General features: G+C 46.1%; 1 protein-coding gene across 1 annotated transcript; it reads right to left on the reverse strand.

The window, feature by feature from the left end:
* Positions 1–1,084: 1,084 nt before the first annotated feature.
* On the reverse strand, positions 1,085–10,655 carry TAGAP (T-cell activation RhoGTPase activating protein). The gene is made up of 9 exons (XM_006882766.1): positions 10,629–10,655; positions 10,483–10,536; positions 9,861–9,927; positions 8,056–8,222; positions 6,803–6,964; positions 5,862–5,971; positions 4,919–5,114; positions 3,715–3,829; positions 1,085–2,352 (listed from the first exon to the last, which is right to left on the reverse strand). Exons 1-9 carry the CDS (start codon positions 10,653–10,655, stop codon positions 1,085–1,087), a joined length of 2,166 nt encoding a protein of 721 aa, XP_006882828.1.
* Positions 10,656–16,025: the final 5,370 nt, after the last annotated feature.

Below are 16,025 nucleotides of genomic sequence, written 5' to 3' on the forward strand. Positions count from 1 at the left end.
CCCAGTAGTGGAATTGCTGGGTCAAATGGTATCTCTATTTGCAACTTTTTGAGAAAGCGCCATACTGCTTTCCACAGGGGTTGCACCATGTAAAATGAATATTTTTAAAGTGGTTTTTCCAAATTTCAGAAGAATAGAAATTGTATTTCACAATCCACAAGATTCCCAGTCTTACTGGAGACCTCAAACAAGGAGCACAGACTCTATAAATGCTCATGGAATGAAGAAATGTGTGAACGAAGTTGCTGATGAATTTCTGTTAACTAAGGAGAAGGCATAAGATCAGTGAAAAAGGAACATTTGTGCTTTCAAATAAGGAAGACTGTTTATTGTAGTGACATAACACTGAAGCTTCACACGACCCCAGCGCGCACATAATGTTTACCATCACACTGTTGGGTAAGACCACGCAGAACTACAGAGGAACTCAACAGTGCTACAGTGGTTTGATAATAATGTATGCATTTTCACTAATAAAGCCACATTTTCAAATTTAAGTTAAGGATTGAGTATATTTTGAATATATTTTAGTGATGAAAAATTTCATGATTCTTCTCTTACTGGTATTTTTCATGACATCAAAAACTGCCAGCATAAAACTCTAGCTTCCTGATTTCACTTTCGTATTTTATACTGTAATGATAAGAAATCTACATGTTACCATCAGCTTCTAAAAGAGATTTAGACATTTTTCCCCCAAATGGATTTTAGAGAACATATGAAAAATGACATACATTTGATGCAACATAAAAAGAAGAAAATAGTCTTTTTAAACTCTGGTAAAAAAAGTGCCCTGGAAGGCAAAAATCAACAATTTAGTTTACCTTAAGCACACAAACAAACACAGATACATGGTTAAGTTCACAATGCCTTGTGTATGACACATTCTATACATTTGTTACATTTTCTACATGTGTTACATATTGCACAAGTTCAGGTGCACATAGACTCCACCCTTGCAGTATCCTTGTCTATAGCAGCTTATGATTGACTTTAATTTGAAAACGACCTGAAAGAAGTTCTGTATGCTCACAGGTATTTACAGAAGTCCTGTGAGCTCTGTTCTGGTGGCAGGCCTGCCTTCCTAAATGTAAGATTCTCTGGTATATTGGAGCTGGCCAACCTCGAAGACCGGCTGGCTGCACCGTCGTAGTAGGTAGTCCTTTTTGGTCTTGGGTAGGGTCTCTGACTCAGTTCTCAGGCGATGAAGGGCAGATCTGCCTGGTACAGCCACCGCCTCTCCTGATTCCACATTCACACACATAGTCCCACTCTGTTCCCAGCTTCCCGTCAAAGGAGAAGGTCTCTGCCTGGTCAAGGGCCCGTGACTGCCTGTGTTTGTGGAGCCCTCCTCCTGGCGAGAAGGCCGGAGGGCTGGGCGCACGGAGTCTAGACTGAGCATTCTGGCCCTCATATTTCCGACGGTCTGGTTCTTGTAGTCAGCAAGTTCGAATGCCTGACATTGAACAGCCTCCTCATAAGAGGGTGGGCTTCCAGGGACTCTCTGGTCCACATGCTGGAACACATCGTCCACTGAGAGCCCACAGGCCCTGGAGCTGGAGTCCCGAGCTGGCTGGCTGTGGGCTTCAGACCAGCTCTCCTGGACTATGCGGCCAGCAAGCTGGCTCTCTTTCCTCAAGGGCTTCCCCTGGTCTCTAGGAAAGCCTTTGTGCCTCTCAGCCCTGGAGCCGGACGCTTTGTGAGGGGCCCAGGAGAAGGACAGGGAGTGCTTCTTGATTTCTCGGCTGGCCTTGGCCGTGGTCTTCTCAGTCTTTGCAATGAAGGATTGGTGTCTGGTGAAGAAATTCCTTTGGGGACTGGGACTGGAAGGAGAGGCCCTGGGGATACTGTCAGAGGAGCCACTCCAGGAGGCACTGAACATGGCCTTGGCCACCAGTGCCCGAGGGAAGCCAGGCCCTGGGGTCACGCTCTTGGGCTTGAGGTCCTCTGGTCTTTTGGGTTGACCTTCTAGGCCAGGGAAGACCTCCTCCGGAAATAGGTCATCTGTGTCCTCCTTTCCAAAGCCAGCACCTGTCTGGGTCATGGGGAAGTTGTCTTCGCTCTTTGTGAGTTTGTGGCTGGTCATGCGGCTCTCCAGGTACGCTCGCGAGGAGGACATGCTGGGTTCCGAGTGCCTCCTGTCCGCCTGGCTAAGGGAGGTCTTCAGCCGGGCCACGGTGCTGGGGATGGGCCGCGGCTTCAGGCCTGACTCACATGGGGATGGTGGCCCGCTGTTGTCCGTGTTGGCCTCTGTCTCGGTGGGCTGGCTGCTCGGGGAGCTGGTGACACTGCTGGCCTCTGCCTCAGGGTCTGTACTTTCATAGGCCGAGTCGTTCTGCAGAGTCGACACGTCTGGGGGAAGGTAAGACATAGGTCAGTTCTCTGTCTGGTTTCCGTTAGAAATAGACTTCAGTGCAATTGACCGTGTTCAGGCCAATGATGTACAAACAGTTTGGCAGAGCCACTTGTGGGTTTGCTTGGAAGCAGTTGTGGCGCCCACTGCCTAAACAACATGCCTCTGGAAACTATGAACTTTGAGAAATATTGATAGTTATAGAACGATTTCAGGCCTTTTGTTCCTGGGGTCGCTATGAGTTGTGCTCAACTCAATGGCAGTCAACAACAACATGACAAGAACTGTACCACATGCATACAGAGTTCTTTCTAAACCCAAAATTTTGAGATTCAAATGAGAAGTATGAGGAGAGGGGAGGGGAGAGGAGAGGAGAGGAGAAGAGAGGAGAAAAAAGAGGAGAGGAGAGGAGAGGAGAGAGGAGAAAAGGGGAAAGGAGAGGGGAGGGGAAGGAAGGGGAGTAGAGTGGAGGATAGGAGAGAAAAGGGGAGGGAAGAAGAGGAGAGGGGAGGTGGGAGAGGGGAGGGGAGAGAAGAGAGAGAGAGAGAGAGAGCAAGTGAGTAATGAGAACAAATGTCACTGAAATGTATTGATCGTAAACTTGACAGTGGATCCACAGGTCCATGTTTTCAGACCCATGTTCTACTAAAGCGGGCACAAAGGCTTCCTACTCCAAACCTATAAAGAAAACTCAGCCTCACTGCTGTTGACCTGGAATGGACTCACTGCAGCTCCTGCAGTGGCTTCTCAGAGGCTGTGAATCCCGACAAGCTGGGAGGAGACAGCCCATCCTTCCCCTCAGGGCAGCTGGTGGATTCGAACCACTGGATGCCAGCTTTGTTCAGCACAATTCCCCTGTGGACAGCACCACCTCTGGGGAAAGGCTAGTCAGTACGTCCAGCAGTTGGTCAAGGAGCCGTAATGGCCCAGTGGGTAAGCACACGGCTGCTGAGTGAAAGGTTGAGAGGTCAGCCCCACCAACTGGTCTGAGAGAGAAAAGACTTGAGGGTCTGCTCCTTAAAGATCACGCCTTTGAGAACCTTCTCCATGTCCCACACAGGCAGTATGAGTAAAAACCAACTTAAGGATAATAGGGGTTTTTTTCCCTTCTTTTCTCTGTCTGATTGGGTCACTTTGCGTGGACTCATAGCCACGCCTGTTTGTTTGTTTCAAGCAGTTAGTCCCATCTAAGCGGGAAGGAGCAGGATGTAGTCAGGAGTTGCAGCAGGCGCTGCAGGAAAGGCTGGCTAGTTTTCCACTTGAAGGACCGCCCTGTGGGGATGCTGGTAGAGTGCTTGCCCAGCCACACCCCAGGGCTGTTCTCAGCTATGAGACCCTGATCACAGGTGACACGGCCTTACCTGAGCTGTCCGTGTGCTCCAGGGAGTCATCCGAAGTGACGCTGGAAGGCGCGGGGACGTTCTCCCCGAAGACTTCAAGGCAGTTCTCGATGAGGAATTCCACCAGCATCTTGACCTGTGAGGGGAGCAAACACTAAGCTGGGAGATTGTTTCTTAGGGGTTTTGGAGGGCAGTGAGTGGAGAAGAAGGGGCTGTGGTATAGTTGGGTGTCTTGTGTTGGCTCCAACTTGCTGTGACCCGAAGAACAACAGCACAAAACCCTGACCAGTCCCGCACCAGTCTCGTAGCCTTTGCTGTGCCCAAGCCCACTGCTGCAGACCTGCTGCTCCAGCCCGCTAAGCATCTCTCTTTGACCCTCTACCTTGCAAAGCATGAAGTCCTTCTCCTCGGACTACAATGGGAGTCAACTACCAGGGAAGTGCCAGAAAGAGACTTGAAGACTTGAAAAGTGCAGAAATTGCTAGTATACATTGTGAACTTTAATCTATATTTTGTACATAAAATTTCATGATTTATTAGGAAATTACTTTTCAAACACATAAAGGATGTTATAGTTTTGTTTTTACTGTTTTTGCAACATGGATTTTCTCTCTTTGTCTCTCTTTCTCTCTCTAGCCTTTTACTAAAATTTTCACTTAAGGAGACAGTTACTAACAATCATAGTTGTTATTGGCAGTGTGATCCACAGATACACACAATTAAAACAATCTAGTGCCCATGCCTTCCATTTAGAGGACGACAGAGGATGTGGGTTTATGCCTATTTGTTTCCATCAAATGCTTGTGATAAGGGGGTGGCCATGGGCAGGTCAGTGGTAGAACTTTGCATCTTCCAATCGAGAGGTGAGCCTGATTTCTGGTCAGTACACTCAGGTGCCACCACCACCCGCTATCAGAGGAGGCTGGAGTGGGCGATGATCCTGAATAGGTTTCATTAACCTTCCAGGCAGAGACTAGGAAGAAAGGCCTGGACACGGGCCTGGGCAGCATGCCCTTCCATGGGTGCTGAGTGGTGGCCCTAACTTGGGGGCTGACTCCACACCAGTGGCCAACAGCACCGTGGTGAGAGAGTGGGACTCTGATACAAGCGTTCTGCGTTTGTGTCCCAGCCCCTCCAGGACTGAGATCCAGTTGGAAGAATGCAGAAGTGTTCCATGGTGTGGCTTTTGCAACAGACGGTGAGATCTTTGTAAACGTGAACTAACCTTGTTGTTCAGGTCCTTCTGGGCCTCCAATGACAGGCTCCGGTCGTTCTCCAGGGCCAGCACGTTGGGCCCGATGCAGATAGCCAGGTTGCTCGGGTCCATCTTGTTGGTGCCTGAGTTCTTGCTGATGAGATACAGCACGGACGCCAAGTGTTTGAGCAGCACGAGGTTGGGTCGGGGAAGTCTGCCTGCAACCCTGGCAAGAGGCAGGAAGGAGAGGCTTGAAAGGGGGCTCAGGGTTTTAGTTCAGAGGTTTCTGTTCAAAGACAGCTTCCTGGAAAATGAGGAAGCTGCTGATTTCCCAAGCCCTGTTGTGTAATACCCATTCAGACACTTTCAGTGGCAGTGGACGTGAGATGCAACTGGTCAACCGCAGGGGTCTGAGGCCTGAGAGCTGGGCCTTTATAATCACACGACAACCACAAAGTCCTCTCTCTGTACCCAGATCTTCAGTGATGTGGCAGGGCCCGCACTGAGCTCCCTGGTTTGTCTTTAGGAATTGACCATCATTTGGTTGAGTAATCATCTGGCCAGGTCGGTTCACCCTGCACTGCTGGGCCGTAAGGCAGCCGGCGTGGGAGAACTGACCCCTGCACGGCAGCATTTACATGGCATTTATGGAATAAACATCCTCCAGAGGTCAAGGACATCCCCAGACACAGCTCTCTGCTGATCAGCCCATTCCTATGCCTTTATCTTCTTGAACTAATTCTATTTCTAGATTCCCAGTCCTCTAGATATTTGTGAATTTTTGAAGTTCACTTTGTATTTCGGAGCTGTCCTTCCTCCCACTTGGCCAAAGCCACTTACTTTAAACCTCCGCTGGCTACTTCCTGGCGTTAGTGTGGAATTAGGTTAGCAATTCCCTGAGCGTCAACCTTTTGATGACGTGTAAATCGTGAAGCACTTCACAAGACTCGGAAGGTGCTTGCTGATGACTTACTCTTTGAGGGCCTCGATTCTGTCCTCCTCATTCGGTCCATCCAGGGCGTCCATCCAATCCTCAAACAGCTCGCTGGACAGCAGCTTTCCAGGGATGCTCCGCAGGAAGTCCTGGAGAGGAGGCAGTGCCGTTAGGCCTGTGTGTGGGACACAAGCCCTGTCCCCTCACGTCACTGTCCCCTCACACTTGTCCACTCTCTGGAGCTCAGTGCCCATCTCCCACACAGCCTGCGCCCCTTCCTTCTTGAGCTGATCATCTGGGAGCCTCCCTAACCCCTGCCCCTCAGCAACTTCCTGGCTATGGACACAGAGGGGCTTCAGGTGGACTCTGGGGGGCTGCTGGCTGTCAAAGGCACTTTACTTTCATATTTTGGGGGAGATTTATACATCTCTTTCTAATGGAATATTGTATCATAGAAATAGGGATGCAATTTATTATAAAGAAAGAAATTATATTTGTAAAAAGTAAATATATAAAATATAACACACATACATATAATACAATGTAATATCTATCATGCAGAAGTTTCAGACCCAGTTCTAGGCTACCACAATTAAGTATCTCAAGAAAGCAAATCACAGGAATTTGGGGGGTCCTGAGTGCATAGGAGTTCTGTTTATACTCTATTGTAAAGTGTTGGAGCGATTTAGTGCGCTAAATGTTGGGCTGCTAATTGAGAGGCCAGCAGTTCAAATCCACGCTCTCCCCCTCATAAAGGTTTATAGCCTGAGAAACCTGGTAGAGGGTCATCCTGAGTCAGAATGATCTCAGTGGCTGTATATGGATTTGAGTCTATATAATTCATCATGAACGAATAAATCAACAGATCAATGGCTTCACTGAAGGAGTTAAAGCCCAGGGTGGGCCTCCTGTGACGCTGGGGGGAGTTCCACTTCTGAGGCCGATGACAAGCTGTCCTGATGTGAAGGCTGTGGGCTTACCTTGAAGACTGCGGCCAGCAGGTGGACAGGGCGGTCCTCCAAGTGTACGTTGCCCCCCGCGTTGAGCGCCTCTTTAAGCTCTTTGCGGGCTTTCTCGTTAGCTGCTTTCCGGAATATTCCTTCAGTTGATGGGCCTTTGAGGCACAGAACAGCAAGGATGTCCTGAGGAGATAGGAGTAGGGACAGGAAATGGTTACCCTTGGTTTGAAGACTTACACTGATACATAGCTAATCCGTCTGTGGTGGGCTGGAGAAAGTGAATGACACATGAATAGTAACCCATTTAAATGAGCTCTGTCATAAATGGATTCTTGTTATAAAGTGTTTTTGCCATAAGTGTTAGTTTTCTTCTCAGAAACACTAAGATGGTCCCTGAAAGAAGGTATTCATGTCTGTTTTTCCTTTTGCTAGGTTACTGTTAACCGCCTCTCAGCCTGCCTTTTTTTCCACATGGAGGAAAATTCTTGAAGCTCTCATTTTCCCCATTTAAAAATTCTCATTCTCCTGGTCTTAATGTATCTTTTCCACTTACCATAGCTAACACTCCTATAATAAGGTTTTAAAATCCATCTTTTTATATTGTTATTTATGCTTCTGTCTAATGATTTTCCCCTTAGCTATTATGTTAGTTGTGACCAGTAGCATATACATTTAATCTTACTTTTCATCCCTTAAAAAAAGAAAAGAAAATCGATGAACAATAAACTTGGCTAGACCTTGTTTAAGATCTTTGCAAGGCATCTGTAACAATTAGGGGTTTTTTCCCCTACAGTGAAAATATAAACTACTTTCTTGTTTCCAATCTGTTATTGATTTCACAGCTATTATAATCTATTCTTATGTAAACCCTGAATGATCTTTATTCAATAAAATTAAGTTTTGAGGGTTAAAAAAAATCTCATTCTCACCTCACTTTAGGCTTCCTCTCTCTCAAGTCTTTCAAGGACTTTAAATAATAGATTTTATACTCAATGTCTGTGAGTTTTTCTGAAGCCCTAAATTTTCAGCACTGGTAATTCTGTGAGGCCAGAGGTTTGAGAGCTACAGAGAGACCATCATTTTTAACTCAGGGTCAACTCATTTTAATCCCATAAACACCTAATTTTCTCCCAATATACACTCATCAGCAGGAAGGCTTTCCCCCCAGAGGAAACACCCTCTCAAGATCAATCCAAATAGCTTAGTATGGGAAGACATCAAGATCCCATCTGACAGAAAATGAAGGTTGGTTTCTGGGTAAAATATCCATCTACCTGGATAGGTCTGGGGAGTGTATGGTCCTCTCCACAGATGGAGGACAAGGGCTGGTCAAACAGTGATGCTTTCAATTCTGGCTCCAATGCTCCAGAAAAATCCGACGATGGAGAAAGCTTCCGCATGAGAGAGGACCAGGCAAGTGTCTTCTTTCGCTTCTTGATTTCTGCAGGTGAGGGAACAAGGTCAAGAGCAGGGTGACTTGAAGGTACTGACAAGGAAAGATCCAGCCACAGTGTCATCACACTGGAGGTAAAAAAACCTTGAATGTCAGACAAACTGAGAAAGCGAAGAGTGTGAATCCTAACCTAGAAAAACCAAATTGAATGAAAACAACCACATGGTTACCAGGGCAACCGGCCTCTAAACACCAACACCAAGGTTCCTCAAAGACTCCGCCTTTCCTGTTTTCAGCCTTGCCTACTGTTTGCTGGGGACCATGAAGGCAACAAGCAGGACATAAACAACCAGCTTCGCATGTTGGCCTTTATAACTAGAGTGGATATTTCTGGGGTGAAACAGATTATTTTATTTTGTCTCTTCAGCTCCTGAAGAAACGAAACTTGTGAGCAAGACAGGAAGTCACTTGCTCAAGACAACTTGGAAATGCCCTTAGCTTCTGTAGCAGCACCAGCACTAACCAGCCACTAGGGGGAGCACTGCATGGCCCCTGTGTCCTGTGGTCATCTCTGCTCAGATGGCCCCTCTAGGTCTGAACAAGATGAGCTCATAGCCACTCCAAGAGTCGGAGCAGAACTGCACTCTAGGGTCTGCGAGGTTGGGACCTATCAGAACCAGATTTCTAGGCATGGCTTCCCAAATGCCTCTGGATGGATTTGAACTGCCAACCTTTTGGTTAGTGTTGCTATGCTGTTATGTACCATCAAGTCAGAACCAACAGTTAACTGACCTTCCAGCGGGGTTTCAGAGGCAGTAAATCACACGGGAGGAGATTGCCCATCTTCCTACCACGGAGCAGCTGGTGGATTTGAACTGCTTGACTTTGGGTTGGCAGTGCAGCTCCTTACCACAAGGCCAACAGAGCTCCCTTTTGCCTCATAGGTGAGCATTTAACCTAATCTGTGCTGCCAGCATCACTATGGGTTGGACTTGACATGACAACAGTTCACTACAATAAGAACCTACTGCTGCTGGTTCTGGTGACAGAGTTTCATCACAAGACCATTCCCAAGACAGCCTTTCCTAAAGCCAAATGCAGTGGGTGTAAGAGCTCACAAGTTCCTTCTTCGTTTTTTGTTCTAAATGCTTGTCATATATTCCTACACATATTATACAGGCAAGTCAAAGAGGCCAGAAGCCAGTGATTCAGTTAGAGCAGACAGGAGTCCTTAGACCCAGATAGAGCCGGGTCAAGGTTCCATATTAATAAAATGCATCATGCACAACTGTGAAGGGAGACCGGCAGGTTATCTGGGATGTGACATGAATAACACACGCTTTACCGGCTCTTGGATTCACACTCCCAATCAAAGAAGGAAGAGCATCAGAAGACACCATGTAAATACACTCTCAGACTGTAAACTTAAGTAGCCAGGAGGTCTGTGTGCTCCACTAAGAATGCTGTGGGAACCCGGGAGATCTGTTAGAGGTCGGAGCTTTGCTACTGGGCTCTGCACTCCTCCAGCAAGCTGGAGTCTGCCTGCCGCTAAGGAGTTAATTCTTCACAGTCTTTAAAAAACATCTTAAAGAAAAACAAAAACCTGGCAAAGTTCTGTGGTTTTGCAAACCAAAAACCCTGGTCATAAGCACTTCTATGAAAGATGAATATGTTTTCAAAACTCACCAATGAGCTGGCACGTGCTGTCTTCACTCTCACATGATGCCAACAGGGGATGTTCCTTGATGTCACCCTGAAAGTACATTTGTTTCACTTAAAAACTGTGGTGGAAATCTTTCCCCATGGAACACATCACTGTTTTATTAATATTAAAGATCAAGTCAGCACAGTTTGTCAATGTCCCCCTGACCTCTAGAATTTATAATTATAAAATTATAAATTATAATTACAATTATAATTGTTGATTATCATCATATATGAGAGCATAGTGACACAGTGGTCAAAACACTTGGCTGCTAACCTCTGAGTCTTGAAGTCAAAACCACCAGCTGCCCCTTCGGAGAGATATGGTAGTCTGCCCCCCAAATAGAATTATAACCTCAGAAGCCCAATGGGGCAGTTCTGCTCTGTCGCAGTGGTCACCATGAACCAGAATTGTCTCAGTGACAGTAGGTTTTTGTCATCTATAATCCCAACTAATGCTAATTTGCTGTATTCATGGCACTAATGTTCACTCTGATAATAAAACAATCCAAATGAGATTCAAGTAGAATAGAAAAGGAGAGTCCTACTGCAGAGAAAGAGCTTTCCCAGTGCAGGTAAAAAAGGCTTTACAAATGACTCTTACCTCTGATTGACACCTCCCGAATGTCTCCATACCATTGACATTTAGTGTTTTTGACTAAAAGAGAAAAAGAAAAATAAAGTTAGGAAAACATCTTTGACTTTTACTTCTAGAAAAACATGAGTGAATCGGGGTCTGGGGGTACGTACAGCATGGCAGCTGCTGGTCACCTTCATCGGGGTTTGGCTGGCTGTCTGGCGGAGGGTTTGAGCTCCGGGGGCTGTGGGTCTGTTTGAGCTGTGGGTCTGTCTATAACCAATCAAAGTGGCGAAGAGTTACGATGCACACAGATGAGAATTCAACCAATTTCAGCCCCACTTTGCCAACAGATAACATTCCAAACTGTTAGACATGAACAGAAAATTTACAAGTGACTTAGAGATTACCAGCTATCTTAAGTGGCAAAGAACAGTATTTGTGTACCCTTCTTTTGAAAGGATTTAAACCCAACAACGTTTACCCTTCCCAAATATGCGCTTCATTATCACTTTGCCTCCAAGAGAGGATCTGAACAGCAGTTACAGGGGAAAAAAACCCAAATTTTTCTTTGAATATTCACTATGTAGCAAGCAATGTAGTAAAGTACATTTTCTTGACTTGATCCAAAAAAAGGAGAAAACTTTTCTGTAGGATACTTTGTGAATAAGCTGTTGAGTCGAATACAACCCACAGCGACCCTAAGAACAGCAGAGCTGAGCCCTGCCCTGTCTCGTACCGTCTTCACCATCCCTGACACACTCAAGCTCGTTGCTGCAGTCACTGTATCAATCCCCCTGGTTGAGAATCTTCCTCTCTTTTGCTGATTTTCCCCCTGTCCAAGCATGATGTCCCTCTCCAAGGAACAGCCTCTCCTAGCAACATGTCTGAAGTATGAGAGACTGCTTCACCACCCTTGCCTCCGAGGAGCATCCTGGCTGCACCTCCTCCAGGACCCAGCTGTTTATTTTTTGGCAGAGTTCTCATAAAACAAGGACAACATCCGTGGAGTCGCTGCCCCAGAAGTGCAGACCTCTGCGGCTGCCCTGCCTCACCAAACAGCTCATCACCACATGACCTCACATTTAAGGCAAGACTATAGTTTTCATTTGCAGTACTCACCCTGGGAGGCTCTGAAGGCTGCGCTCTTTCACCTCCCGTCAGCTGTGAACAAGAGACAGTGCAGCATGACCCGGGGCTGTGACTGGTGCTCTGCTGAAAGTCAAATGAGCGGCGCTGGCTGCACATGGACCAGTTATAGCAGGCGGGGCAGGTGGAAATTCAGACCTTCACTGCCTCCGGAAGAGGCGTCAGGAGCTGTCACCCAGAGAGAGCCCGCCAGACTGGGGCTCTCACTTCCTCATTCCTTTTAGGGCGACTGTTGTTCTGTTTCTTCCCTTCCACTTCAAAGCCAGAAATCTGTGAATTACTCGGGGTGGAAAAGAGTGACAGTGGAAACGATGACCAGGCCCACAGGTGAGGGCTGACTCCTGTCCTGGTGGGATATGTGAATGAATAAGAAGGTGTGTTGTTTTGTACACAAACGTCATTTTGTTTTCTACAGGGGTATTTTTGGTATCCTGTTGGGGTGCTGTGTCCTTGCCCACCCCCACACCCCTTCTACTCTCTCAGCAGTCACCAGACATAGATAGCCATTCTCTGGTCACTCCCAGAACCAAGAAGACACGTGAGGCCTAGTCCTTCCTTTGAGAAGTGATCACTGTGTAAGGCCAGCCCTGTACCCCTTCTCTTGTCCTGAACGCTCAGCCAAGAACATCAACATTCGGCTTATCCTCTCAGCTCAACAACTCACACAGCTGACCCGCCAGTTGGTTTCTCAGGCGGCAGATGACCCAGGAGGTGGTTGTTAAAGTGCCATTGTATTGCTTGAGACTAATAATGACCCTATGTACAACAGCTCTGAACCTTGTTCTATCCTGAACCAAGCTTATTGATTGCCTCGAATACACCTACCTTCATTACCCCAGTCACTGAATCAATCCACCTCATAAAGGGTCTTCCTCTCCTGCGCTGTCCCTTCACCCTCCCAAGCATGATGTCCCTCTCCAAGGACTGGTCCCTCCTTGCAACATGTGCAAAGTATGTCAAACAAAACTTCAGAATCCTTGTCTCCAAGAAGCAGCCTGGTTTCACCCTTTCTAGGATGAACCTGTTTGTTCTCCTAGCAGTCCATGATATATTCAATACTCTTCTCCAGTACCACAGCGCAAAGGCATCAATTTTCCTTCTATTACCCCTAGTCGTTGTCCAGCTTTCTGATGCATTGCAAGTAATTGTGAAGACCATAGCCTGGATCAGGTGCACCTTAATCTCCAGTCTGACATCATTGCTCTACAGTACTCTTGTGAGGTCCCTGACAGCAGACTTACCTAACGCAATTTCTCTTGATTTCTTGGCTGCTGATACTAAGAGTGTTGATTGTGGAGCCAAGCAAACTGAAGCTTCCAGTAATCTCAATCTCTTTACCGTGTATCGTGATGCTGCCAATTGGGCCAGTGGTGAGAATCTTTGTTTACTTGGTATTGAGCTTCCAGCCATATTGAACGCTATAGTCCTTGGCCTTCTACATGTCCTCCTCAGTTATTGCAAGCAAGGCGGTGTCATCCGCATAACTCAGGTCGTTGATGAGTCTTCTTCCAATCCTGATGCCACGTTCCTCCTCCTCGAGCCCAGCCTCCTGGGTGATCTGTCCCACATACAAGGAAGGGGACTTCCCATCCTTCTTCAGAACAGCTATATTGTTATGAAAAAGCTTCAAATACAGTGAGAAGGAATGGTCAAAATGTGGCAGAGACAAGAGTTAATCACTTGTTATTAGGAAAATGTTGATGTTACAGACTTGCCCGATGAAAGGTTGCTACAAACCTTCACTTTGTGAAAAAGCACTATTTGATGTGCAGAGAGTCAAGAGCCATATGACAAAGTGTGTCTATGTAAGAAACGTAATAGCAGATTCTATGTGTCTGTGTTGATTATGGAGCGATCCTGCACCTCCTCTTTGCCTCTTCTCTGACAGGTCTAAGCCGAGTGGTTCTTGGGGAGACTGAACCAGGCAGTGGTTCCTAAGTGTGTTCAGGGTCCCTGGGAGGCCGGAGACTTTTCAGAGGGGCTGTGCAAGGTCAAGACTAACATTACTTTGTGATGACGTTACAGTGTTGGTTGCCTTTCTCTGCCACTTAGTTGCAGTTGTTTTCCTGTAGTGGCTTGTGTACTGTGATGCTGGAGACCATATCACTGAGTGTTCAAATACCAGCAGGGTCACCCACAGTGGACAGGATTCACACCAAGGCAGACTAGGAAAAAAGGCCTGGAAGTCTACTTTCAAAAACTCGCCATTGAAAACCCTATGGACTGCAACATTGCGATACAGTGTACAGACTCACACCTGGCGAGTGCGTGTGAAGACAGCAAGGAAGGGCTTCATTCATCCTCATTCATTCCTAGGCGGCACCTAGGAACAACATTTGTCTTTTATTTTTTAAATTTTTTATTTAATTGTTTCATTTATTAATTGGTTTGTGTACAGTAATTCACATTGTGTTTCATTCATGTACATTGTATTTTATACAATGCTTCATTTACATTGTGTTTCATACAATCACTTATACACATTATAATTTTTTAAATAAAATACAAAGTTTGTATACATTGATTTTCACACTGAATCATTCCCATTTCCTTTACCCATCCCTCTCTCCACCCATCAAATTGTGCAATCTATGATTACCACCCCTCCGCCAATCCTTAACCCCTCTGTGCGCGCCCGCGCGCGCACACACACGCACACACACACACACACACACGCACGCATTTGAATATATTTTAAAAGCCTGCTTCTCTTACTAACACACAGTGGAGTTTTCCAGAATTGATGTGAGGCTTTCTTGGGCAATGGATGAGGGCTTATGTGTTTTCCTGTTTGAACATTTTCTCAGTTTCAATTTTTCACGTGGTAAGTGCTGTAACTTAGGCAACCTGAAGCTCTTTGTGGCAATATTTTTAAGAGAGTGGGGGCTCCAGAGACCAGCTTGTTGAGGGCTGCTGATCGCCACAATTTCTTAGCTTTTGAGAATCCTCTATTTACTTGTCATGTGCTATTTCTACATATATTCACCCTTATATATAACTGTTCCCCGTCAGCATCCTTGTTCAGGGGTGTGTCTGCTGATGCCTCTCCCCACACTTGTAATGGTGGTGTGGTGGTTATTATGTGCTGTTGAGTCTCTTGCAACTCATAGTAAATCTATGCACAACAGCTCTGAACTGTGCTTTATCCTGAGCCAACCTCATTGTCTCTGGCACACCCACCACCATTACCCTAGTCACTGAGTCAATCCATTTCATCAAGGGTCTTCCTCTCTTGCACTGTCCCTCCACCCTCCCAGGCATGACGTCCCTCTCCAAGGACTGTTCTTTTCTGGCAACATGCCCAAAGTATGTCAGACGAAGCTTCAGAATCCTTGCCTCCAAGGAGGGTCCTGGTTTCACTGTCTCCGGAACGAACCTGTTTGTTCTCTTAGCAGTCCATGGTACATTCAGTACTCTTCTCCAGCACCACAGCTCAAAGGCATCAATTATTTTATTATAATCAAGTTGGTGAGGCTTATAGCCAAGACAGAGTTCTTGGCTGTTTACATCTGCAGTGAGACTACAGCCAGAGAGGTGCGATTTTACCTCACATACTGCGGCCATATTATGAGGGGAGGCCAGGCCCTGGAGATTGAGCAGAAGAAGGTCAGTGAGGAAAAGGAAGCCCTTCAGTAGCGTGGATGACTCAGTGGCCACCACACTGGGCCCTGGCACAGCAGGGGTTGGGAGCATGGTGCAGGACCGAGCAGTGTTGTGCTCTGTTGAGCATGGAGTCAAAAATGACCTGACGGCGTCTGACTACAGCAGCGGAGGTAGCACGCCGCCCGATCTACACGATGATGCTTTTATTGCCATGGCTGCCCCGGCGCCTCACCCCTTCCCTTTCTTCTGAGTCTGGGATCTTCTCTGCAGCCACATTACTCCACTTCTCACTTCCTCTAATAAGCAAATGTCTCTCCTGACACACTCAGTCCTTGGCATCTGGCAAACAAGCAAGTGAGAGAAGTGGAAGATCCGAACATGGCTATTTCCCTTTGAAATGCACTTCGACAAGTTTCCCAAAGTTTAAATGAGATTTTATTGTTGATATGTAAAATATATATTGTTATATTGTCTATATAGATAAATAAATATATATATTTATTTTTTTTTTATGTAAAGGACCATCACTTTAAATTTACTATAGAACACAGTGAGAAATAGGCTTGTAAAGCATGTGAATTTTTTGTAACGACTGTTTTGTAAGCAGAGTAAAAGGTTAGATATAGAAATATATAAAGGGTTTTATATATAAAGTGTTTATATAAAATGTTATATATTATATATTATTACATATATATGTTATATAAAAGGTTATGTATGTATATTGTTGTTGTTGTTGTTATGTGCTATCAAGTCCCCTGCGACTCATAGTGACCCTATGTATAATAGCCCTAAGCCCTTCTCTGTCTTGTGCCAAC

This window comes from Elephantulus edwardii, unplaced genomic scaffold, assembly GCF_000299155.1.
Source record: "Elephantulus edwardii isolate Elephantulus edwardi_28Jun2011 unplaced genomic scaffold, EleEdw1.0 scaffold00024, whole genome shotgun sequence".
Lineage (NCBI taxonomy): Eukaryota > Metazoa > Chordata > Mammalia > Macroscelidea > Macroscelididae > Elephantulus > Elephantulus edwardii.

Coding starts and splice junctions, on each gene's coding strand:
- TAGAP (XM_006882766.1), bottom strand. CDS start 10,655: ATGAAGGTGACCAGCAGCTGCCATGCT. Junction 5,115..5,861: donor AGAATCGAGGCCCTCAAAGA/GTAAGTCATCAG, acceptor GCCTCTTGCCAG/GGTTGCAGGCAGACTTCCCC. Junction 3,830..4,918: donor AGAAGGACCTGAACAACAAG/GTTAGTTCACGT, acceptor CTCCCCTCACAG/GTCAAGATGCTGGTGGAATT.